Here is a 25301-nt window from a genome sequence, read left to right as displayed (position 1 = left end):
TCACTTGCGGCTCACACATCAATTCATGGAAAACGCCAAAAATAAAGAATATCGAAGAATTGGCGTTGAGAAATAATCATATAATCGTTAAACGCATTGTTATCCCGAAAACCGCTAAATATGTGAGCCTGATAATTGCAGTGATAAAAATATTTTCATGACGGCGATTTAGGAGTAATTTAGAACGAAGGTAAAACTGCATGCGTGTAACGTAATCTGAAAGGTTTGAAATCACGATTAAATAACATAATTGAAATTCCTTTTAAAGTGTAAACAAGTGCAAACAAGTGCAGGCAATTAAAACTTGTTAATAACTCCTCATTTACACTAGCTAAAAAGCACCTAATTTTAGCGTTTATTTATTTCTCAAATTATCGCCTTGATCAATCAGTATCTGAGAGTGCTTGCGCTAGCAGAACAAGGTAAAAAATTACTGTACATGTCGGCATCGAAAAATCTAGTGTTTAAAAGTAAAGCTTTATTGAAGATTATTTTGAATGGATGATTGTAATGTAGTATTTCTGGGACCTAATCTTCCCAGAATTGTTCTGCCAAATAAGATTGTAAAAGGATATCTAGGAATAGGCATAGCTTTGAATATTGGTCACCTAATTTAATGGTCATCACAGGAAATGTTTGCTTCCAAACTCGATAGCGAAACTACCTTATCGGATTAGTATAAAAGAATCACAACATGTTTCGTTTCAGCGGATATAATTAAAAAAAAAAAAATATCCAGTAGTATCTAATTTACTGTAGGTATACTTTACATACTGTTATGGATGTGCGTAACTTGGCACGTAATAATCATTCTATATTTCAGTAAGTACGTAACATTCGACCCGAACAAACATTACATATATGAAATAAATACATTTGTCAATAAAAATATGAGGAACAACTTAACGGGACATCGAGTATTATAGAATGTTTACCGTATAAGGCTAAACAGGAGAAACAGAAAATTAATTATAAGGAAAAAATTATTCCAGGAATTGCACAGAGGAAAATAACCGTCATTGTTTGATAATACACGATATTTTATCAGTATCACTACCACACGTACCCAATATTTAGAAGGAATTCGGATCACTTAAGTTGCTGAGAGAATGCAATTAGAGAATTAGCTTAAAATTGACCAAGTTCCTGAATTTGAAAATAAATACCAGGATATGTGGTAATCAAAGTCTGAAAATTATGTATCAGAGTTACCAAAACTGATGATTATAGGTTTAGGATTGACCAGATGGTTGAATGTTTGAATTTACATTATTCTGTACAATTCATGGGGATTTAAATATAATAACTATTCCAAAAAATGAACCCATTCTCAAGCATCATGGTGAAAAGTTACAAATAGTTCGTATGCATCATTAAATTATTATAAACTCGTGTTTTTTTCGCATCTTCGATCAACATTTCCGGCCCAATTGGAGCGATCCGCACGCGTTTTACAGCAAGAATCGGTATTTCAACATCTTCTTCGTTTCACTTTTGAAATCCATATTTTATCGAGTATTTGTTCGAAAAATTTTTTATCCCGACTGTACGTGACATGCATTCTCGAGCATTGTCGGGAGCAATTGTGCGGGTGACTGTATTGGCAAGACGCAAGCTTCGTATCGTCACGAATGCGGTGTTACGGTGTGATGAAATGGCGTGTCGCTTTACCTTTGGTTCAAGTCGTCTTTGTATCAAACGCAAACTAGACTTTGCACAGTGACTGTATCTGTAAATGAGGTAATCCAACTACGATTATAATAATAAAAAGTTAAATCAACGTATGACAATTCAACTGAACTGCTCCAAATTCCAATGATTATTGATTATTCTGCACGGTCCGTAGAACGGCGTGATACATCAAGCAGATAAGTATAATGCTGTTGACCTCATGCTCGCGGTTTATCTCAGCCGGTTGGCGGCCGTAAAACTAGAATAGTGTAGTACGTTCTTTTTTTACAAATGATAAGAAAAACAAATTGAATCTAGTTACTGCATACAAAGGTGTGGTTTTTTTTATCGCGGTTAATATACACCGGTAAGATCACGCGGCAACAATTCATTGTAGGAGTGTCGAAGTCAAGTTTAAAAACCATCAACAACCACAATGGAAACGACGCGTTGATTGAGATTAGGTGGAGTTTGAAACCCAGAGTTATTTTCAGAGGCGGCCAACCAACACTTTTGCATCAGTCAGACTTTGCAAAATGAATAGTTTGCTGTAAGCCGTCTCTGTATTATGTATATAAGTATATAAGCATGTATTATATACGTAGACTTGTTGTTTTTCTACATGCCTCATTTATCTTGTTACGCAGATATTTGGGGTAATTCCCGAGGCATGGGTACTCATGGAATTCATTGACCAAGGATAAAAATACACCAAGCTAACACACTCGATATACTTTGTTTATTGGCAGTTAATCTTGTACATAATTATAATAACCCTAACAAATTATAACATATTTCTTACTTATTGCCGCTTGACCTGAGCGTAACCTATACAATTTGGAAATACCCACAGGGAAAACTATGTACAATCAACATTGAACGAACGTCACTCAAGAATCGTCGTTTACAAATTTAAACAAATTCTGAGGAAATGTCATTTGCCGATTCATCAATCATTCACCGATCGTATTTATCGATTAGTCCGAAAATTGCATGACATATGTGCAATTTAGATATATACCGGCGTATGGAGGAAATGATTCATCGCGCAAGCGTGTGTGCGTCTTACTAACATGGGTATAGGTATTGCGCATTCGCACAGTCATACGTTATACGTGCAGGTAATTCGTAAATACACATTGTACCATAAAACGTGATGGTAAATGATAAGTCGATAATATAAAACCACTCCTTTCCCGAGTTTTAGCTTCAGTCCACCGTCAACGATCCGTTTCAATTAATTGTAAGTTTAAAATCGTCGAATCCCGTTCGCTCGTAACTATTGGATCGTACCTGTACGTGATTTCTATTACCATCGATTCGTTCCTCCGTAATTGTTCGATAAGTGAGAACCGGCATAAACGCCGCTCCGATAATTATTCGCTAGACTTCAAAGACGTCGGTCTTGACTGCAGTTATCAGATTGGTCACGGGAGGTATTCATCTTCAGTCACCGAAAACATTTGCCTTTCGTCATACTGCAAATACTTGTAAATACAAGCGCTTGCCGACGCCTTGCTAGCCCACCCATCGTCGCAATACCTGTTCGACAACTATCGCATACATTTTTATATCGCCAATTCAAGCCACACGAAAGTGTTGCAGCAATTCAGTAAGCCAACGCTGTTGGGTGCAGATCTGATGCTCAGTCTGCCGTATGATTGCCTCGCAAATAGGACAAGTCATACGCATATCGCTATATGTATATTGCTAAAGTGACACGTCAGTTGAGAAAAGTGACTGCGATTGTGGAGAACGATTGTCCAAGGATACGCCTTCAAGACTTTACCGTTCGTACCGAGTAGTCATTTTTAAGTATTCCGCATAGTTCGGGTAAAATTTTAAATCATCATCGAGTGAAATGTTCACGTCAAAACATTTCATGTATCAAATACTAATTTTGCAACTCTGACATTGAAGTTACTGGATAGAATCATCGTAATGAAATACATGTTGTTGGTGCAAGAATAATTGCGATGAGTGCATGTCTAAAATCAATGCCGCGCTAGAAGTAATTAATTAAATATTTATGCTCGAAGTCTTTACTCTGTATACCACGCCATCTGATTCTCTCACCTCATTTTACGTCATCAGTCATTGTGACTTGCTTACTTATTATTAGTCTCTCGTCGCCAAACATGCGACTTCTTTTCAGTGAATTCAGCTTCCGAGAATTAACTGCATGTAATTTTTCGAACGAAATTTTTATCCCCTTGTGTGAAAAAGGACTTTATCCTCAGGTTTAGTCACATGTAATGGAAATCGTCTCGGAATCTCCACCGTAAACGATGACGCGATCTGCAGAGCAGGAAAAAATTCTCAATCTGGAGAGATTCGTAATAATACACGGATTTTTATTTCCAGATAAAGAATCATGCGGTCTCTGAACTTATCGATTGCCGTTCTGGGGCTGACGGTTTTGGCCCAATTGACATTCGAGGTGCGTATCAATCAGCTGCAGACTGGCTGATTCACAAAGTCGTATCTTTCGGGAATGACGACAACAGATTTTTCATTAAAAAAATCAACAGTTTGATCACGCATAGCTAATTGTTGTTTTCTATATGCTCCGCAGGTCTCCGCTGCAGATACAATTTCTTACATAGGTGCCGTCGCCGAATATTACCCGGTAACAAATGGAACTAACGGAACAACGATCGCGACGGCCAATGCCAACAACTACGTTACAATCATCAAAACCGCCTGGGGTTACGTGAGTATTTTTAAAAGGCAACTATGCAGACCTCGAAAGATTCTGCGAACAATTTTGATGCAGTGTTTTGATTCCTTGGCGTGGAATGAATCTGAATTATAACAGATTAAATTTCAGCAGTAAACAATGCAGGGGTATCGTGTTTCACGTTTATTGATATTCCTTTCGCGGAACTGACCTGCGGTTGTTTGTTTGAGGTGCCATTATTAACTGCGGATAAACGAAACCGCCTAGTCATTACCGATGAAAGTAATAAACTCGTTACGTGCCTGATGTCACATACATCTTGCGATGAACACTTTCAGAACGCGGACATCCTTGTATTCCCGGAGGACTCATTAACGACTGGTATGACCTACTCCGACACGAATAGAACTTTGTACCCTTCATTCGGTTCCGTAGTACCAGATGCCGGATTGGATATTCCCTGCGATAACGCATCGACGGTCGTAATAGAGGTTCGTATCTTAGTTTTGTACACCCACCGTAGTTATAGGCGAGTTACGATGTTCGAATTGCTGGCCATAATTGGGGCGGAATTTTGCAATCGTGCCTAAAAGCAACCTTCGTCAGTACAGACGTAGATATTCGAAATGCTGAATTGATATTTGTCCAGGCTTTGAAGTTGATATCGTGCGCTGCGAAGCAGTACTCGATTTACGTGGTCGTGAACGTGATCGAGAAGGAGAATTGCACCAGCACGGGAACAACGTCTCGGCCTTGTCCCAGCGACGGTTACTTCTTCTACAACACGAACGTGGTGTTCAACCGAACCGGAGGCATTGTCTCGAGGTACAGGAAGTTCAACCTGTTCGCCGAACCTGGCATAAATGTAACGTCGAGTCCGGAAAACGTGACGTTCACCACGGACTTCAACGTCACGTTCGGATTGATAATTTGCAACGACATCCTCTACAAGACCCCGGCTCTATCGCTCGTCGACGACCATAACGTCACCGACATCATTTTCCCCGCACGGTGGTTCTCAGAATTACCTTACCTAACTTCGATTCAGACCCAGTCAGCTTGGTCTTACGCCAACAACGTGAACCTCCTGGCATCGGGCTACAACAATCCAACAACCAGCAACGGGGGCAGTGGGATTCACGCTGGAACCAGCGGTAAATTGGTCACCCTTTTGTCGGAGAGCGCGAAGAACGCTCTTTTAGTGGCAAGGGTGCCAAAGGTGATCGACGGAGTCCGAAGCAACGTCGTCTCCACGACTTATCCGCTGACCTACGAGTTCAGCAGCACGGAAATTACGACTGTGGCGAATATCACGACCGTTTCCCAGAACGCCTTTTACCAGGATACCTTGGCGCCTTACGCAACGAGCGTTTTGCCGCTGACCAACGGCACGACGACCACTTGGCTCGAACTCTGCGACCGAGAGCTTTGCTGTTCCTTCTATGTGAACAGAACTTTCAGCGCGTCTAGTGTCAATTCAAGCGTCAATTATTACAGGTATAGAACCGCCGTTTTCAACGGAGTTAGATCCTTCGCTGGTACCACCACCGCCGGAATACAGACCTGCAGTGTCATCGCTTGCACTAACGACACCCTGGCCAGTTGCGGGCTGAGGTTCAACGCGACGGAAACCGTCGTGCAGCCAACCGTCTTCAACAGCGTCTTTGTGTCCGGAAACTTTTCCAAAAACTCCACCACCATGCAAATGCCCAACTCGTTGACCACGGATATTCTTCCTCTAAATGCCAGCGACTTCACATATAATAGAGTCAATATTTCAGGATCTTCTTTAACCAATATCACCTACAATCTAACGATACAGTCAAGCAACTTGTACACTTTTGCTATTTACGGTAGAAACTTCTCCGCTGATGAGCTGGCCGTTAGTTCTGCCAACGTTGCTTCGTCTGCGGTCCAACTTTTGCGATTCTCTTTCACGACGAGCGTATTTTTGGCAGTAATTGAAACTTTATTCGTTAGGAGCTATCTATAAACACCATCAGGAAAGCAAGTTCTTTAGAAAAAAAAAGACCGAATATCTGCGGTTAGTATACAAGTATATATAGCTGCATGAATCCGTGTTCGGTAAAGTCATGCTAAAGGTTACTTTTTCGTTAAAGCAAATCATTCAAATGTTACATAACGCGAAGGAGGAAGATTCTGAGAACATTCACAGATATTCGTTATTCAATCAAAGATTTGATTATTTATAGGCATCAATTTCGTAAACAAGTATTCACTTGAACAGCTTATAAAAGTTTATTTTGCACACACTTACAATTACTTACTTGCGTGAGACCATGCCAGTATTTAAATCGTCAGTCGGTGCGTCGTATCGTTCGTAGTATTATAGTTAAATGAAAAACGAACCCCGTTCAGAATACGTATTAAAGGTAATAACCGTTCATTCGTGTTATGAAAATTATGATATTCTCATAACAGCAGCGTATTTCTAAAATTATTCTGCATTCATACCTCACATAATCAGTTACAAACGTGTTGAACGTCGTTAAAATCGAGTGAGTGGCACCTCTAGATGGGAAAACATTTTGTAACACTCTTCTTTTACATGTTGTTATTCACATAATTTATCTAATATTTTTTTAAGGGTATGATAATAAACGTGATGTTGATGAGGTTTCCTGTGAACTTTTCAACGTATATATGACTTAAAACCGCGAAGGCGGAAAATTTCGACTTCGAATTTAGATGTAAATATTTTTAAGGCCGTCTTCTTTAAAATTTGATCGGACCATTGCTAGATGCGTCTGTTACCAATATTCAAAAGAAGCATGTTAGGAATTTAAAATTACGTTAATAAGGAGCTTTACAGATAACACGTGAGGAGATACCGTCATTCCGGGGACGTTTTACAAAAAGAGATTGCTACTTGGTTATTAAATAGAATGATTATTTTATTATAAAAGACATATGTCAGGAGGACCTGTGTCTTAAATATTTGAAACTGAAAAACATATCAATTATGGAGTATATTTCAACTCTATAGCAAAGACTAGTCATATCTAACATAAAAATACGGATTTCCAGCATAACAATTCATTGTATATGTATATTCAATAGTTAATTACTCTTATGTGCAACGAAATGACCATATAATTATAATTTTTCAACATGTTTGGTAAGAAAATCTATTATTTTCGATGAATAATTCGTTCCTGGCTGCGTTCCCGTATATGATCGGGCATTTACGAAATATTCATGTTCCCGAAATGACGAAATATATGCAGTCATGGATTTATCGAATTAATAAACGCGCGTGTATAGATAAAAAAATTTATCAAACTTCAACTTAAATCAACTTCTCGAATTCTACAGAACAAATCAACGTTTTCACTTATTGAGTAGATACTTACGATAAGTTCTTATGTTGTATCTTATAATTATACCGGTAGTACACAGCCATGTACAAATAACGTTTTAATGGTGCGTTTTTACTTCCAATGAAAATGGAAAAAAAATGTATAAACAAAACTATGTAATGAGTTTAATGAATGTACGCCGAACACGTGTCATGTCAGGGAATGTTTCCGAAATGACCGTTCCCGAAATGATGTTTACTCCAAAGTATCTCACATGGTTGCCCACTAGCGCTATTTGTTACGTTTCGTCGAAAACTAATTAAATCGAGTATGGCTGCGTTCACTGAAATGATGCATAAAGTTGCAGCAAAACTATGAAATAAATTAGTAATGGCAACAATACTGTGTTGCCAAGAAAAATTGAAGGTGTCATTTAATATCCTCCGGATTCAGTTTACAAAAGGTTTTAAAACGTTCAATACTACTTTGCCTTATATTATAGCTATTGTTGTTAATAGATTGAGAACTTAAGGACGATTCTTAGGTTCTCTGTGAAAAAAATATATTACATAACTTAATTTCAACGTACATTGTTGTTGTAACGTTATAACTAAGTAATATAAATAATTCGAATTCAATCATTTTAATACAAATGAGAAATTCAACAATATAACGACAACGGTGGCAAATCCGTTACTTTCGTGATTTTATGCCATGTAGGATACTTGAAAAGCAACAAACATGAATTGCGGGTGGGTAAAACTTCAAAATGACGGAGACATAACAAGTAACTTAACCGAGTTTCCTTATTGAGGAATGTATTCGGAGTTTCCACGCGTTTTGACCTAAATCCTACTGACGCAGTGCTAGGGTAAAAGTACGTTTCCGCCTGTCAGCCCGCGATAAGAGATGAGTTGCAACACCGAACACGTTTTTCAACGAGGAAACTCTTGCTAGGATTACATATTCCAAAGAGAAATTATACCTAATTCACGTATCATAATATGCCTGATTCGGAATGAACTTTGATGGTTACTGCTTTCACTGCAAAAAGTATACCTGTATATAAGACATTCTAGTTTGCGGCCAAAATAACATATTTTCCAATCAATAACTGTTATTCGTTTAGAAAACTTATATCCTTAAACTTTGACTTTTTTCTAGGAATTACATACTTCACATAAAAATGTGCGACGAGTGAAAAAACAACAATAGCTCAAATATTTCATGCTTAACTTAAGGTAAATCATAGCTAAATAAACCACGACGCTATCCTTGTGTTGAGTCCTAGTTCTTGTACTCGCGGTATAACAGCAGACTCCGCAACCATTTGCAGTTTGGCACTATTATTATTATATATATATATATATATTAGACCTGTCCTTAAGAAGCGCAAAATCGAATTTTAATGGTCTTACCATCCAAATTGGTTCGTAATAATTCAAAAAAAAAATTCAGAATTTTTATAAAATTTTCCCTCCATATTTAGGAAGCCTTACTTTTTCCCATAAGAAAAGCATTGATTTTTCGTGATTTTTCATCTTTTTTTTACCGCTGCCCTAATTATCAGCTAAAAAATCGTAAATTCTCAGAAAATGTTGACAGTTACGTTACCTTTTTGTTGAATTTTTTGGAATTCGATTCAAGCATTTTTGGGCTGGATCAATCACATTTTTATTCTCAGCCGGGTTCTTGAAATTGGTTTTTGTGGGGACGCGACGTGCTCGAACAGCAAGTGAAGCAGGAAAAACAGAAAAATTTTAAATCATAGCAGAATCGACTTGGCTGCAGGGGTGGCCTCGAATTTTGTTTACGTGATTAATTATTTTGTACAAAGAATTCCGTATGTTTTAATACTACTCCGATTGAATTCTTCCGATATTTAACTCTCCAAATCACGTTTTTCGACTTGTTTCCGCGTTTTTCGCAACATACAGAGAATAAAGATGTGATTGATCTAGCCCAAAAATGCTTGTATCGAATTCCAAAAAATTCGAATCGAAACGAATTGAAGCGAGTTTCTTGCACGACCGTGAAATTTATTAGTTAAAAATGACTGACCAAATTGTTATACAGACTTCATTCGTGGTTAGGTTTGATTACTTCAACGATTTATTATTTATTTACGAATTTATTGAAAACGGTTGCATTTGCAACCGCGTTTTCGTTTCGAGTTGACACATAATGTCTCGTAATGTGCTTCGATGTATAAATTGAATCGCTGGTCCAGGAATTTTAGTGCTTTTAGTGAAACAGGTATTTTAACTTGAATACACTTTGGTACATGAAATCAAAATTAAAAACGCTGCTTATCAATAAAAAGCTAGAGTAGGAAAATCGTATCGGTAGAATTGTTTTCGGTGTGATTTGTACAGAACATTGGGAATTCCGTTCCTTTATCACAGATGCGAAAACGCTTCTCCCTGATTGGTGAGTAACTGGTTGACCGCTGCTGCTGATCTAATCAAATTTCTGGGCCAGTCCGGCAAATCAAAAAAAGCAGAAAAACAGCGAGCCCTGAAAATTAACTTCCTTCTACGATTGGAGGAAATATTATTCCGCGCTCCTGTTCGAAATATTATTCCGCGTCGTCGGTTTAGTGTCAGTGAGAAACTTGATAAACTTAATACTTCTCTAGGTGGGGGCACTATAAAGGCTACGAAACGAACGTCGAAAATCCACTCAGTCGCGACTAAACCTGTAACTTCGGTAGTGTGCGTAGACTTTCCAGGGTAATTCAAGTTTCAAAATTACATGGTTGGCTTTTCTCCGCAAGATTTCTGCGACGCGTTCTTCATTTCACGAATAATTTTATTTTTCACTCCGTACACGCGTCAACCGGCGCATCCGAAAAGTAACGCGGGCGATGTGAATTGGCAATAAGCACGCATTACCGAGGTTTTTCTCTGCTAGTATTTACATATTTTCTTTACAGAAATGTTCGTATAACGTCTTTCACCCATAATCTATTGACCGTTAACTTACGATTCATTTTTGCTCGACCCTTGCTCGCGTGTTTTCGATCCTCGTACATTTTTCACGATTCCGTATCGCTGAATCTTGCGGGAATAGAATTCTTAATCACGTTACACAAATGCATATACTTTCCCGAATCGCGACACTTGCAATGTCCGTACGTAAATCACTGAAAATACTGAACTTGTTGTTATCCGAGTAACTCGTGCTACAGGTTCTAATTGCCACCTCGATATCATGTCACAGATAATCTGATAAATGGAGCGATCTCCCGCCAATATTCAGCGCCAGCGAACAACTCGTCTTCTTCATCGACGCACGTGACACGTACAATGCAATCCTGAGATTCTTGTCGAAATGTGCGGCCTCAAAATTATTGTATTCACCCTTTGCATTTGGCACGTTTCTGCCGTGCTGATGAAAGATCAATGTCAGCGGGAATACGTACGTATGAACGACTTGTAAAGATTGAAACACGGCTCACGTCGCACCCACTTAAAACCGCGAAGATGCACTAATTTCACACAGATTAGCCCCACGCAATATTTTACCCCGCAATCCGGATTTTCTCTTTGCAAAACATGCCATGGGATCAAAATTTTAGACTAACGAATAAGTTCGGGAATAAAAAATTTTGAGCGACTGGTACTTGGCGGATATAATTTCGTGTGAAATGAGGTAAAATTTCAAGTGTTTTTATGTGATTGCGGTCTAACTGAGCCAATGCATGTATTTCATTGTAAGATTAATCGTAGTACTCGTACTTTGCTTTCAATTTGCATTTTTGAAAGCGTTCGTTATATTTGTGAAAGAAACATCACTTGCGGGAGAATTTGCGATATAGATAAACTCTCGTCCGGAGTCTGAGACCAGCCACAAACTATATGTGTACGAAGCGGAAATGATAACAACCACATTGGCCTGTAAGACGAAAGATTCCATAACCATGAAATTTATGTTGGAAGTTCTTGCTTCGGTACGCACATAGCCTTATACGGTGACTTGTCACCATTTTTTTTCAGTCATCAACAGAGCACATCCCGAACTTATAGATTCGTGTTGTAATTTAACAAGAAAAATTATAAGATCCCATTTCGTATCGAGGATTACATTTTTTCGTCGACATCTGTGTTAATAATTTATTTAAGTAATCACGAACGATCCACATTTGATATTGTTTTCCCTATTTTCATAAATGATTGAGTCACCAACATATCGTCAGAGGCCTTTCGTCGTTCAAAGAAAGCATATCTGTATGTTTATCGCCCAGACCTTTATTTACAATCCATAAAATTCGACGACTCTTGGATACACGAAATCATTTCTCGATAGTGATTTGACGTCAAACGCCGGAAAATATTTCGTGGAACTTGCTTCGCGAGGCAAAAGCAGACGAGCGAAATGTATCGTTTTTAATTTTGCAACAACTTTTCAAGGTACTGAGTTAAGTATATCCCAATTTCTACGATATCGAGACAGCTCTGATTCTCAATTTGGAAAGAGAATATGGCACAACAATTGCATTTATTCATAATTGAAAGATCAACTTTACCAAACTGCCGAAACGTGATTCTGGTGAAGAATGAAAATTCTGTCACTAGGGTGACAAGCGAATTTCGAAATCAGCAAAATGTCACCTGCGACTTTAACTGACGATTCGGTCCAAAGCGTTGAAATTATTGTACCATCGCCTTTTCGACAATTAGTTTGAATTTCTGACCTAGATAACGGAAATGCTTTTACAGTTAACAAATAGATTCCAACAATTGTCAGGCTTGCTATCAGAGGTGATCTTCTGCTATATATTGTGAACCCAGAGCGCAAAGCTCAGCAGGACTATTTTAGATCAGAGTCTAAAATTCCAGACAGTAAGAAGGTATCCATCCGTAACTCGACATAAAACATCAACATACACTAAAACTATTTTTCCGCAGGTTGTTAAACATAACGGAGCTTTCATTCATTGGTGGAGCAGTTCGCGAATTAAAGAAAAAAATATACACTTTAAATACTCTTTACGATTTCCAGGAGTTCCCTGCAGAGTGGAAATCGACAGAAAATGACACTATAGGACCTGGCAAGATGACAGTAGTTTATGACAAAAACGCAAACGGTGAGATTCTTAGGAATAAAATTGCTCGAAATTTATCTGGTTGATCTAAGTAAGTAAAGATCAATCGATCTTCATTAAAAACGTTCGGTTCGTTCGGTGATATGACGTGTTCTGGCATACTTTGTTTCACAGAGATTCGTGCGACGTTCGTAAATGGACCGAAAGATGTTTGGATAACAGCACTTATCAAACCGACTGACAACGCCTACTGTCCTAAGACCCTCGAAGATGCTGAGAATCTTTTTCTATATAATCAAAATTATTATCAACGATCCAGTACTGCATACAAAGCGTCAAAGGTAATTAACTTCCGACCACGTGACAGAGAGCCAAATTTTAGTAAACTTCCGCAGGTTGACTGTAAGACAGAAGGCTTCGTATACACCATATTTCGACAAATGTATGCAAGATCAAGCAATCGTAAACTTAGTAATTCTATCAAATTCAGGGCTATTTTCAATTCTTCGTTTTATGGGGGTAGTCGGGCGGAATTTTGATCGTACTGAGTTTTTTGTTCTTAAAACGACTAGAAAAGATCAGATGAAAAATTTCTTTCAACCGGATTAAAATGATGATAGTATGTATTCTGAAACAAAAATTCAATCTTCTGTGACAAAGTGTATGCGCTAAGAATTTTTTGCAGCGGCACGCAAAAAATTTCCTGCCAATAATTCCTCTATATCCTCTACGATGCAGACTTTCTGAATAAACATCATCGAGCGCAGTACATTTTTGGATTGAGATTAGATCAGTTACGTTGTTATGTCTTAAGTCAGCATAAAGTCAAATTATTTACAATTTTGAAAATCGACACATGTGTCATATTCCGACCAAGCATTATACAGATGCGTTGTTGTTTTCAGAATGCCGAAAAGCTAATGACCATCCCAAAACCAATTACTGGTTGTTATTATTTCAATGTAACGGATGAAAACGGCACCAATTGGTTATACGGCGGTCAATTTTACAATACGTCCAATCCTCACATCGATCCTCACCCGAAATGCCAACTAGAGTACTATCCCCCTGGTGACACGACGTGAGTTCCTAACGTACAATTTCATTCCATAACTCGACCATATTAAGTATCTGCTGTGAAAATTTGCGCATGGCTGAATCAGCCGTATAACAAGGCAGTTCTTGCATTACTGTTTTCAGGAAAGAAAGTGTAAACATTCGTGTGACGGTACCGACATTGTGCCGCACGCTAGCATTATGCGTGATAAGCCATAACGGAAGCAGAACCGGAAAGGAATGCTACTCGCCTCACATGGAGGAACAGTTTTATAGGGTAATACAGCATTAGATTTACTTTATTTGCGAATATTCGATTAATACGATATATTCTATATCTTGTTTTGTTTCAACGGCCCACGGTTATTACCAATTGGCAATTATACATACATGATTGCACTTCCACGTTATAATTTTCTTGCTCCGTCAATATTGATGCTAAAAACACTTTTTTAAAGATTCAATTTATGTAGGTATACGTAGGTAGAATATTTTTTATGCGCTACCTCCGTCAACACACGACTGCCCTAAAGCTTTTACGGAAGATAGATTTTGTGGCATGTGCGCAAATAGGGACTTTTTGACTCGTGTGAGGTACTTTGCACTCGTCAAGTAATCTCTATTTCATGCGCGCGTGCTACGGAAATAACTATATTGCGATCTAGCGGGCCTCTGAACTGACGTTTTCTCAATTCTTTTCAGGACACGTGGGACTACTGTGAAGATACAGTTTTGGGAGACGTAAGTGTTGCTTGACATTTAAATTTTCTATATCGATACAATTAATTCTGAACATAAAAATTAAAAGTGACAAAATTACGGCTTCGATACCCTTAAATTCAACTGTACTGTGTACAACACTACAGTCGAACCTCGATCGATGGAAAGGGCTTTGAGGTACCGCCAGCATCGGTTCTGCGGGAACCTCGATTCTGTGGAATCCGGTTCAAAGCTGTCCGGACAATCGAGGTCCGACTGTATAGGGCACTATTTGTCAGTATGTAATTTGGCCAATTTTCCTTAATTTTTTTTATAATCCGATATATGATCTTGTACAAGACAATACAAGATATTGAAGCAAAGATTTATTGTGTTTCAGGAATGGACTAACTGTACGCTTCGTGAGCAGTCCTCGAAACTTCAAGCGGTAAGCTTTGCGTTTTTCTGAAATTCGATCATAGTATCTGAAAACTCAAATTTGAGTCCAAATCCAAACGAACTCATGAGTTCGTTAGGTTTGTTTAATTGTACAAAGGCTATGAAATACGTTTTGGAAGCAGCAAGGAAAACTAATCTCGATTGCTTGTGTGAAATAATAATGATCAAAAATCAAAACTTGATCTTTGTTGTGCTGAAATAATAAGCCCGTTGAATTTTCGACCTTAAGATCAAGAAAATGTTTGCATCAAGTATCTAAGAGAGAGATTACCGGTGAGCCATGGCCGATTCTGAGCGCAGTTGCCTCTGCTCTCCCTTAAGGTTTACTGCACAATATTTTCTTCTAATCATTCGCGGCGAAACCATTATATTAGGTGCGGAGCACTCCACACCTCGAATTTTAGTAGGTGTGAATTCCTCAACTCACATATTTGCACTTTCGAAAAATTAAATTTGGTTTCGATTACTAGAATATCAACGATGATGCAAGATTAGTTGGACGATGCAGCTATAATATCCACATCCACCAAAATATAGGTGAAGAATTGAATCTTGACCTTCTGAGATAAACGAATTCATCAATCTTAATAAGTGCGGAAAAGCAACTTCCGGTATATCCAAGTGAAATGAAAGTGTGCTTTGTATAAAATAGACCGAAACTCAGTTCCACACCTTGGAAATATACGTACCGCACAACCTGTTTCTAATTACATAAATCTTCTTGTTATAGAAACAATATATACGTCTGAATCATTCAGAATGGATAGTGGATGTTACACGGGAAGAAGAAAGCGAATGCAATTCTAATCGTAGTTATTACGTGTCCATTTACACGGTCATTGGTCAATGCAAATTTCAAAATAAAACAGTGGACTATTATCTTTGGCAACCTTTTATCTCTGACGAAGTGTTCCGCTTCAGTACGTAATTCAAATGTGCCAACTTTTTATAATAAAACGAATTAATTAATGAATTTACATGATTTATTTGCAGCTCCTCCACGTGCCTGCAATTACCAGCCCACAGAAGATAGCCCTTATTCCCTCGAACTTGTTGCGACTATTCTTCCCTACGTCGCACTGGGTGCCATTTTAGTAGGAATACTACTTTATTGGATCAGGCAGTACAACTATTTGATAGCTGTAGATAAGCTCAATAAAGAAAGACACAACGGAAAGTCGCAAAGAGCTCCGGAACAGAGTGATGACGGAGCATCGAAGGGAATTTTGTTGGTTTATACCAAGGGTTCGCTGTCGTTCATGGATAAAATGGAAAATTTTCGAAATTATTTGAGGCTTGCTTGTGGCTGCAGGGTAAGATTATTTGTAAACCTAAAGACCAGTCGTCGTACATACTTCACGTGTTGTCCGAAGTACAGAGAGGATCTCGCGAAGAGGGCGAGAAGGGTCTCACTCGAGAAAGACCCAACCAAAAACGGTCGAAGCAAGGCAAAGAGTCACCTCGGTTACCTTGAATGGTTCCCATTCGGGAAATCCTCTCATTGTCAAGGGAGGATATTAAATTAAAGTCAAGCACTTCGCGTTGTTGGCGACCAAGTATCCGGATGTCGAATGCACAAGTTATGCGGCATCGCGTCAACCTCTTCAAACGCTTTGTCTGTGATTCTAGGTTTACGACTTGCAGTCGCAGGAAGACGAGGACGACGTTGCAACATACGGAGCTACAGAATGGATTGGCAAGTTGTTACTGAATGGCAGCAAAGTAATTTTCGTTGACACCCCGGAGTTCCGTTCTATGGTCAATGGAATCGAATCTGACACAGCGGAAGAACGTGAACCGGTTGTTGACTCGCGTGATCTTGCGTTGCGATACGCTGTTGAATCAGCTAAGAACGTCCAAGATCCCTCGACTCAATATTGCCAGCACTTTGTTGTTCGGTTAGTGACTGTGGAGAGAAATCGCGTTTCTTTCAATAAGCCGTGGTACAATATTCCAGTTCTCATTTTTAACCATACATTCCTCGATTCGCAGATGGGACGAAATAAAAACTACCGACGACTGGAATGACCCATTATCGTTGATCGCACCTCACATTCGTTTCAATCTTCCGGAGAATTTCGATACTTTGTGCGAGTACATGTGAGTTATATTTCTTTACTTTTCAATCTACGGATTATGTTGAATGTTAGCGAAATATGGTGCAGCGCCGAACTCGGAAATCGGATTCTCTCTTTGACGTCATAATTATTTTTTTATATCTCGTTCGACGGTTGTAATAGATACTTGGAACGGAGACTTATTAGAATTCGAGTCATTAGAGTGACATTTCGGAAGGACCCAGAATGAGAACCGTCTGACTAGCAAAAACTATCGAGTGACAAGAATATTGTTCACGGTACAAAATTTCTATCGTGCACACATCATTTCATTACATGTATACTGATTTCTAATATTTTTGACATCATTTCACCTGATTCGCCATTGGTTCAGTGTTATAACTCGATTTACTGTACCAAAGACCATAGAACTTCGGCCGTCACAAAACCAAGCCGAATTACCTGGTCGATATATTTTAAAGCTTGCGTGAGTTTAAAATTCAGCCGTAATCGATTTGTCTGTTGCAGCCGCAACTCAATGGGTACAAAATTCAACTACCATGTAGTTGACGTCCCAAATGCTACTGAAGCTTCATACGAGCAAAGTATCTCACAGGATTGTCCACGAGCGCTATTGGTTCCGTTTCGTCAAAAATACTACTAACTGTAATAAGTAAATCTATTATGATTGTGCTCACTGAAATGATGCATAAGGTTGCAGAAAAACTTTGAAATAAATTAGTAATGGCAATGATACTGTGTTGCCAAGAAAATGTGAAGGTATTATTTAATCGGCTATGGATTAGGTTTACAAAAAGTTTTGAAGTGCTCAATATTACTTTGCCTTATGTTATAGCCGTTGTTCTCAGTGGATTAATACTTCAGGACGTTTCTTCGGTTCTTCGTGAAAAAAATGTATCACATATCTTAATTTCAACGTACATTCTTGATGTAATGTTAAAACTAAGTAATATAGATAATTTGTACTCAATCATTTTAATTAAAATGATAATTTCAACAATATAACGGCGACGATAGCAAATTTGTCACCTTCGTGATTTTGTGCCATGTAGGATACTTGAAAAGAAACAAAGACGAATTGCGGGTGGGTAAAACTTCAAAACGACGAAGACATAACAAGTAACTTAACCGAGTTTCCTTATTGAGAAATGTATTCGGTGTTTCAATTCGTTTTGACTGATGAACTTACGGACACAGTGCTGAAATAAAAAACCGTTTTCGTCAGCTAGCCCGCGATAAGAGTTGAGTTGCCACACCGAATACATTTCTCAGTAACTAAACTCCTACTAGGATTACATATTCCAAGGCAAATTATGGCTAATTCACGTATCAAAATATGCCTGATTCGGAATGAACTTCGATGTTTACTGCTTTCACTGCAAAAAGTACACCTGTATATAAGGCATTCTAGTTTTGCGGCCAAAATAACATATTTTCCAATCAACAATTGTTATTCGTTTATAAAACTTATATACTTAAGATTCGAATTTCCTCTACAATATGTATTGATTTCAAACAACAATGCCTGACGAGTGAAACTCTACAATAGCTCAATTATTTCATGCCGAACTTGAGGTAAATCATTGTTACATAAGCCACGACGCGATCCTCGTGTTGGGTCGTAGTTGTTGTACCAGTATTATAAGAGCAGAGTCGGCAATCATTTGGAGTCCGGCTGTAAGCCTTCGTTACTGTAAAGCTGTTCTTATATACCGATAGAGTAACATTCTGTCGGGAAGTGGCTAACAGGCCAAAGCATATCGTGGTCAGTCGTTTAGTTATTGTTAGTGATTAACCAGCAGTGGTCGAGTATTGTGTGTTTGCTTGGTCGATACCGTCGATATTTTCATGCGAAAGTGAATCGAAGCGAGTTCCTTGCACGAGCATGAAATTTATTAGTTAAAAACGGCTGACCAAATTGTTATACAGACTTCGTTCGTGGTTAGGTTTGATTACTTGAACAATTTATTATTCATTTAAGAATTTATTGAAAATGGTTGTGTTTGCATCCGCGGTTTCGTTTCAAGTTGACACATAATATCTCGTAATGCTTCGAAGTATAAAATGATTCGCCGGTCCAGGAATTTTAGTGGTTATAGCAAAACAGGTATTTTCACTTCAATACACTTTTGTATATGATATCAAAATTGAAAACGCTGATTGTCAATAAGAAGCTGGAGTAGGAAAATCGTATCGGTAGAATTGTTTTCGATGTGATTTGTACGGAATACCAACGTAAGCACGGTGGCACAAAACACGATAATCATAAATATGTATGTAGAAATGACAAAGTCACGTGTTTGCGGTCGCTGACGATGATGATGGTGATTGGGTCATGCGTGCACACGCGCAGCAACGCGACCGCATTTATTTTATTATGAAATCAAAAGTATCCAATTTATCAGGCCTGCAATTTATCATCAGGTGGTTGTAACATTTGGCCGGGAGAGCAAAATTACATGATTGGGTCCGTTACTGTTAGTCCAGTCGGAATGTACAGAAATACAACCGACTTCCATTTCGAAAGAACGCATTTGTGTAACTTTTTGTACAGGCAAATTGGATGACCAGAAGGTATCCTCAAGTTTCCTATAAAAGTTAGGACCGGGTTAAGGCGCTAAAAATCATTAAATATAAAAGAAGCGGTAAGTCAGCGATATTTTTCATTCTTTAGGATTCAGGGAATAGTGTATCCCACAAAAGATGTACGCTGTGTTGTCCTCTACAGCATAAGTTCTTTACAAATATCACGTAGAATTGTTAGTTTAACCGTGAATTGCTAGTGAATAAAAGAAACGATTGTTTTCTTCATTGCAAGTGATTCGGTCATTGAATAACGCAGTGTCCTGAAACTTATTCGGAGCGTAGAACAATCTCTCAACGAAAAACCCATTCGATGTTTAACCAACTACTACATACAGTTCAGCATCTATAATCGATCTGCGAAAATCCGCCCTTCCTCGATCACTACTGACCTGTAAGTCCCACACGCTGCCAAAAAATCACGGTAATAGTTTTTAGAACCCACTTTCAGAATATGTTGAAAAAAAATTTTTCCATCCAAACGCTACGTTTTTTGAGGAAATAAAATTTCGGCTTATAAAGAAATGGAAATATTCTCGTCAATTTTCAAGTTACAGGAAATATTCTTGAAGGAACTGATAGGTCATTTTAAGACGAATTTTGCGGAAAAAAATCAACCCTTAATAATCACTAGAATCGAAGATACAAGTGGCTTAACCTTTTATTTATTTATTGTTTTCCTATTCAACATTTTCGGTCAAATCACAATCGCGAACGTTCTGTAAGCCTTCCGGCATCATTCCGATTATGTGTCAGATTTCTTGGAACGTTGGTGACACTACCCCTACTCTCTCGCTCCTCACCGACGCACCGCTTAGTTAACAATAAATCTCCGTTGATATTTGTCCTATAGAAGAATTCTTTTTTCTAAACCAGGATATTTCTTTCTCACCAATCCGAATATGCCGGCGAAAAACGGTATTTTAATATATTTAACCCACCAACTATTGGTTTCAGCTCAACTGAGTACTGGGAGCCGCTACAAGGTAACTCAACAATTAACAATGTGTTGGTATGAAATCCTTTTAATATTGTTGGCGTGAATTCAGTACGACGTATTGAAATTCCTTACATGAATTTATTACGGACATTCTTGTTGGTGGGTTGATTTTAGTCGGTGGGGATCTTGTTGTATCGCGATGCGAGTCATGTACATCTGACTGGACTATGCATCACAGGTGCAAAAACGCTTCTCCTTGATACGTCCGTAACGGGTTGACCGCTTCTGTTGTCGGAGATTCAATCAGGTTTCTAAGCCAGTCCGGGAACCGATGAGTCTGAAAATGAAATTCCTACGATTGGAGGAAATACTGTTCGAAATATTATTCCGCGTAGTCGGTTTAGTGTTAGTGAGAAACTTGATCAACTTAATACTTCTCTAGGTGGGGGCACTGTAAAGGCTACGAAACGAACGTCGAAAATCCACTCAGTCGCGACTAAACCTGTAACTTCGGTAGTGTGCGTAGACTTTCCAGGGTAATTCAAGTTTCAAAATTACATGGTTGGCTTTTCTCCGCAAGATTTCTGCGACGCGTTCTTCATTTCACGAATAATTTTATTTTTCACTCCGTACACGCGTCAACCGGCGCATCCTAAAAGTAACGCAGGCGATGTGAATTGGCAATAAGCACGCATTACCGAGGTTTTTCTCTGCTAGTATTTACATATTTTCTTTACAGAAATGTTCGTATAACGTCTTTCACCGATAATCTATTGACCGTTAACTTACGATTCATTTTTGCTCGACCCTTGCTCGCGTGTTTCGATCCTCGAACATTTTTCACGATTTCGTATCGCTGAATCTTGAGGAATTAGAATTCTTAATCACGTTACACAAATGCATATACTTTCCCGAATCGCGACACTTGCAATGTCCGTACGTAAATCACTGAAAATACTGAACTTGTTGTTATCCGAGTAACTCGTGCTACAGGTTCTAATTGCCACCTCGATATCATGTCACAGATAATCTGATAAATGGAGCGATCTCCCGCCAATATTCAGCGGCAGCGAACAACTCGTCTTCTTCATCGACGCACGTGACACGTACAATGCAATCCTGAGATTCTTGTCGAAATGTGCGGCCTCAAAATTATTGTATTCACCCTTTGCATTTGGCACGTTTCTGCCGTGCTAATGAAAGATCAATGTCAGCGGGAATACGTACGTATGAACAACTTGTAAAAATTGAAACGCGGCTCACGTCGCACACACTTAAAACCGCGAAGATGCGCCAATTTCACACAGATTAGCCCCACGCAATATTTTACCCCGCAATCCGGATTTTCTCTTTGCAAAACATGCCATGGGATCAAAATTTTAGACTAACGAATAAGTTCGGGAATAAAAAATTTTGAGCGACTGGTACTTGGCGGATATAATTTCGTGTGAAATGAGGTAAAATTTCAAGTGTTTTTATGCGAGTGCGGTCTAACTGAGCCAATGCATGTATTTCATTGTAAGATTAATCGTAGTACTCGTACTTTGCTTTCAATTTGCATTTTTGAAAGCGTTCGTTATATTTGTGAAAGAAACATCACTTGCGGGAGAATTTGCGATATATATAAACTCTCGTCCGGAGTCTGAGACCAGCCACAAACTATATGTGTACAAAGCGGAAATGATAACAACCACATTAGCCTGTAAGACGAAAGATTCCATAACCATAAAATTTATGTTGGAAGTTCTTGCTTCGGTACGCACATAGCCTTATACGGTGACTCGTCACCATTTTTTTCAGTTATCAACAGAGCACATCCCGAACTTATAGATTCGTGTTGTAATTTAACAAGAAAAATTATAAGATCCCATTTCGTATCGAGGATTACATTTTTTCGCCAACATCTGTGTTAATGATTTATTTAAGTAATCACAAACGATCCACATTTGATATTGTTTTCCTTATTTTCATAAATGATTGAGTCACCAACATATCGTCAGAGGCCTTTCGTCGTTCAAAGAAAGCATATCTGTACGTTTATCGTCCAGACCTTTATTTACGATCCATAAAATCCGACGACTCTTGGATACACGAAATCATTTCTCGATAGTGATTTGACGTCAAACGCCGGAAAATATTTCGTGGAACTTGCTTCGCGAGGCAAAAGCAGACGAGCGAAATGTATCGTTTTTAATTTTGCAACAACTTTTCAAGGTACTGAGTTAAGTATATCCCAATTTCTACGATATCGAGACAGCTCTGATTCTCAATTTGGAAAGAGAATATGGCACAACAATTGCATTTATTCATAATTGAAAGATCAACTTTACCAAACTGCCGAAACGTGATTCTGGTGGAGAATGAAAATTCAGTCACTAGGGTGACAAGCAAATTTCGAAATCAGCAAAATGTCACCTGCGACTTCAACTGACGATTCAGTCCGAAGCGTTGAAATTATTGTACCATCGCCTTTTCGACAATTGGTTTGAATTTCTGACCTAGATAACGGAAATGCTTTGACAGTTAACAAATAGATTCCAACAATTATCAGGCTTGCTATCAGAGGTGATCTTCTGCTATCTATTGTGAACCCAGAGCGCAAAGCTCAGCAGGACTATTTTAGATCAGAGTCTAAAATTCCAGACAGTAAGAAGGTATCCATCCGTAACTCGACATAAAACATTAACATACACTAAAACTATTTCTCCGCAGGTTGATAAACATAACGGAGCTTTCATTCATTGGTGGAGCAGTTCGCGAATTAAAGAAAAAAATATACACTTTAAATACTCTTTACGATTTCCAGGAGTTCCCTGCAGAGTGGAAATCGACAGAAAATGACACTATAGGACCTGGCAAGATGAAAGTAGTTTATGACAGAAACGCAAACGGTGAGATTCTCAGGAATAAAATTGCTCGAAATTTATCTGGTTGATCTAAGTAAGTAAAGATCAATCGATCTTCATTAAAAACGTTCGGTTCGTTCGGTGATATGACGTGTTCTGGCATACTTTGTTTCACAGAGATTCGTGCGACGTTCGTCAATGGACCGAAAGATGTTTGGATAACAGCACTTATCAAACCGACTGACAACGCATACTGTCCTAAGACCCTCGAAGATGCTGAGAATCTTTTTCTATATAATCAAAATTATGAACAACGATCCAATACTGCATACAAAGCGTCAAAGGTAATTAACTTCCGACCACGTGACAGAGAGCCAAATTTTAGTAAACTTCCGCAGGTTGACTGTAAGACAGAAAACTTCGTATACACCATATTTCGACAAATGTATGCAAGATCAAGCAATCGTAAACTTAGTAATTCTATCAAATTCAGGGCTATTTTCAATTCTTCGTTTTATGGGGGTAGTCGGGCGGAATTTTGATCGTACTGAGTTTTTGTTCTTAAAACGACTAGAAAAGATCAGATGAAAAATTTCTTTCAACCGGATTAAAATGATGATAGTGTGTATTCTGAAACAAAAATTCAATCTTCTATGACAAAGTGTATGCGCTAAGAATTTTTTGCAGCGTCACGCAAAAAATTTCCTGCCAATAATTCCTCTATATCCTCTACGATGCAGACTTTCTGAATAAACATCATCGAGCGCAGTACATTTTTGGATTGAGATTAGATCAGTTACGTTGTTATGTCTTAAGTCAGCATAAAGTCAAATTATTTACAATTTCGAAAATCGACACATGTGTCATATTTCGACCAAGCGTTATACAGATGCGTTGTTGTTTTCAGAATGCCGAAAAGCTAATGACCATCCCAAAACCAATTACTGGTTGTTATTATTTCAATGTAACGGATGAAAACGGCACCAATTGGTTATACGGCGGTCAATTTTACAATACGTCCAATCCTCACATCGATCCTAACCCGAAATGCAAACTAGAGTACTATCCCCCTGGTGACACGACGTGAGTTCCTAACGTACAATTTCATTCCATAACTCGACCATATTAAGTATCTGCTGTGAAAATTTGCGCATGGCTGAATCAGCCGTATAACAAGGCAGATCTTGCATTACTGTTTTCAGGAAAGAAAGTGTAAACATTCGTGTGACAGTACCGACATTGTGCCGCACGCTAGTATTATGCGTGATGAGCCATAACGGAAGCAGAACCGGAGAGGAATGCTACTGGCCTAAAATGGAGGAACAGTTTGAAAGGGTAATACAGCATTAGACTTACTTTATTTGCGAATATTCGATTAATACGATATATTCTATATCTTATTTTGTTTCAACGGCCCGCGGTTATTACCAATTGGCAATTATACATACATGATTGCACTTCCACGTTATAATTTTCTTGCTCCGTCAATATTGATGCTAAAAACACTTTTTTAAAGATACAATTTATGTAGGTATACGTAGGTAGAATATTTTTCATGCGCTACCTCCGTCAACACCCGATTACCTGAGAGTTTTTCTACGGGAGGTAGCACGGAAAATAGAATTTACGGCATGTGCGCAAATAGGGACTTTTTGACTCGTGTGAGGTACTTTGCACTCGTCGAGAAATCCCTATTTTATGCGCACTCGCCACGAAAATAACTATTGCGATGTAGGAGGAGATCTCTGAGCTGAAGTTTTCTCAATGTTTTTCAGGACACCGAGCACTGTAAAAATCCAATCCCGCACGATGTGAGTGTTTTCTTGACATTTAAATTTTTTACATTGATGCAATTAATCCTGAACATAAAAATTGAAAATGACAGAATTTCCGTTTCGATGCCCTTAAATCCACCCTTGCAT

At 38.5% G+C, this 25301-nt stretch overlaps 1 protein-coding gene across 11 annotated transcripts in view; it reads left to right on the top strand.

The window, feature by feature from the left end:
- The first annotated feature begins 1664 nt into the window (after positions 1-1664).
- Positions 1665-25301, top strand: part of LOC124301046 (vanin-like protein 1) — a 32161-nt gene continuing 8524 nt past the window's right edge. Inside the window, exons 1-16 of one of the 11 annotated variants that reach the window (XM_046755691.1) lie at positions 3121-3461; positions 4036-4111; positions 4247-4384; positions 4690-4842; positions 12676-12760; positions 12893-13059; positions 13624-13799; positions 13919-14051; positions 14477-14515; positions 14874-14921; positions 15663-15852; positions 15926-16245; positions 16562-16830; positions 16925-17032; positions 17518-17655; positions 17846-17918. In XM_046755691.1, coding sequence (XP_046611647.1) covers positions 4046-4111; positions 4247-4384; positions 4690-4842; positions 12676-12760; positions 12893-13059; positions 13624-13799; positions 13919-14051; positions 14477-14515; positions 14874-14921; positions 15663-15852; positions 15926-16245; positions 16562-16830; positions 16925-17032; positions 17518-17653 — 2028 coding nt within the window. In that variant the 5' untranslated portion in view covers positions 3121-3461; positions 4036-4045 and the 3' untranslated portion in view covers positions 17654-17655; positions 17846-17918. Of the gene's footprint in view, positions 1741-2165; positions 2222-2318; positions 2429-3120; positions 3462-4035; positions 4112-4246; positions 4385-4689; positions 4843-5000; positions 6988-9707; positions 9760-12675; positions 12761-12892; positions 13060-13623; positions 13800-13918; positions 14052-14476; positions 14516-14873; positions 14922-15662; positions 15853-15925; positions 16246-16561; positions 16831-16924; positions 17033-17517; positions 18535-18673; positions 18952-19037; positions 19118-19160; positions 19656-20979; positions 21070-21243; positions 21470-21558; positions 21757-23339; positions 23425-23556; positions 23724-24286; positions 24463-24581; positions 24715-25154; positions 25191-25301 lie in introns of those variants that run through there. The other 10 variants (XM_046755690.1, XM_046755689.1, XR_006907385.1 and 7 more) reach the window with 10 other exon arrangements.

Source organism: Neodiprion virginianus, chromosome 3, assembly GCF_021901495.1.
Source record: "Neodiprion virginianus isolate iyNeoVirg1 chromosome 3, iyNeoVirg1.1, whole genome shotgun sequence".
NCBI classification, from domain to species: Eukaryota; Metazoa; Arthropoda; class Insecta; order Hymenoptera; family Diprionidae; genus Neodiprion; species Neodiprion virginianus.
The sequence above is the reverse complement of the archived record's forward strand: the minus strand, read 5'-3'. Positions and strand labels throughout refer to the sequence as shown.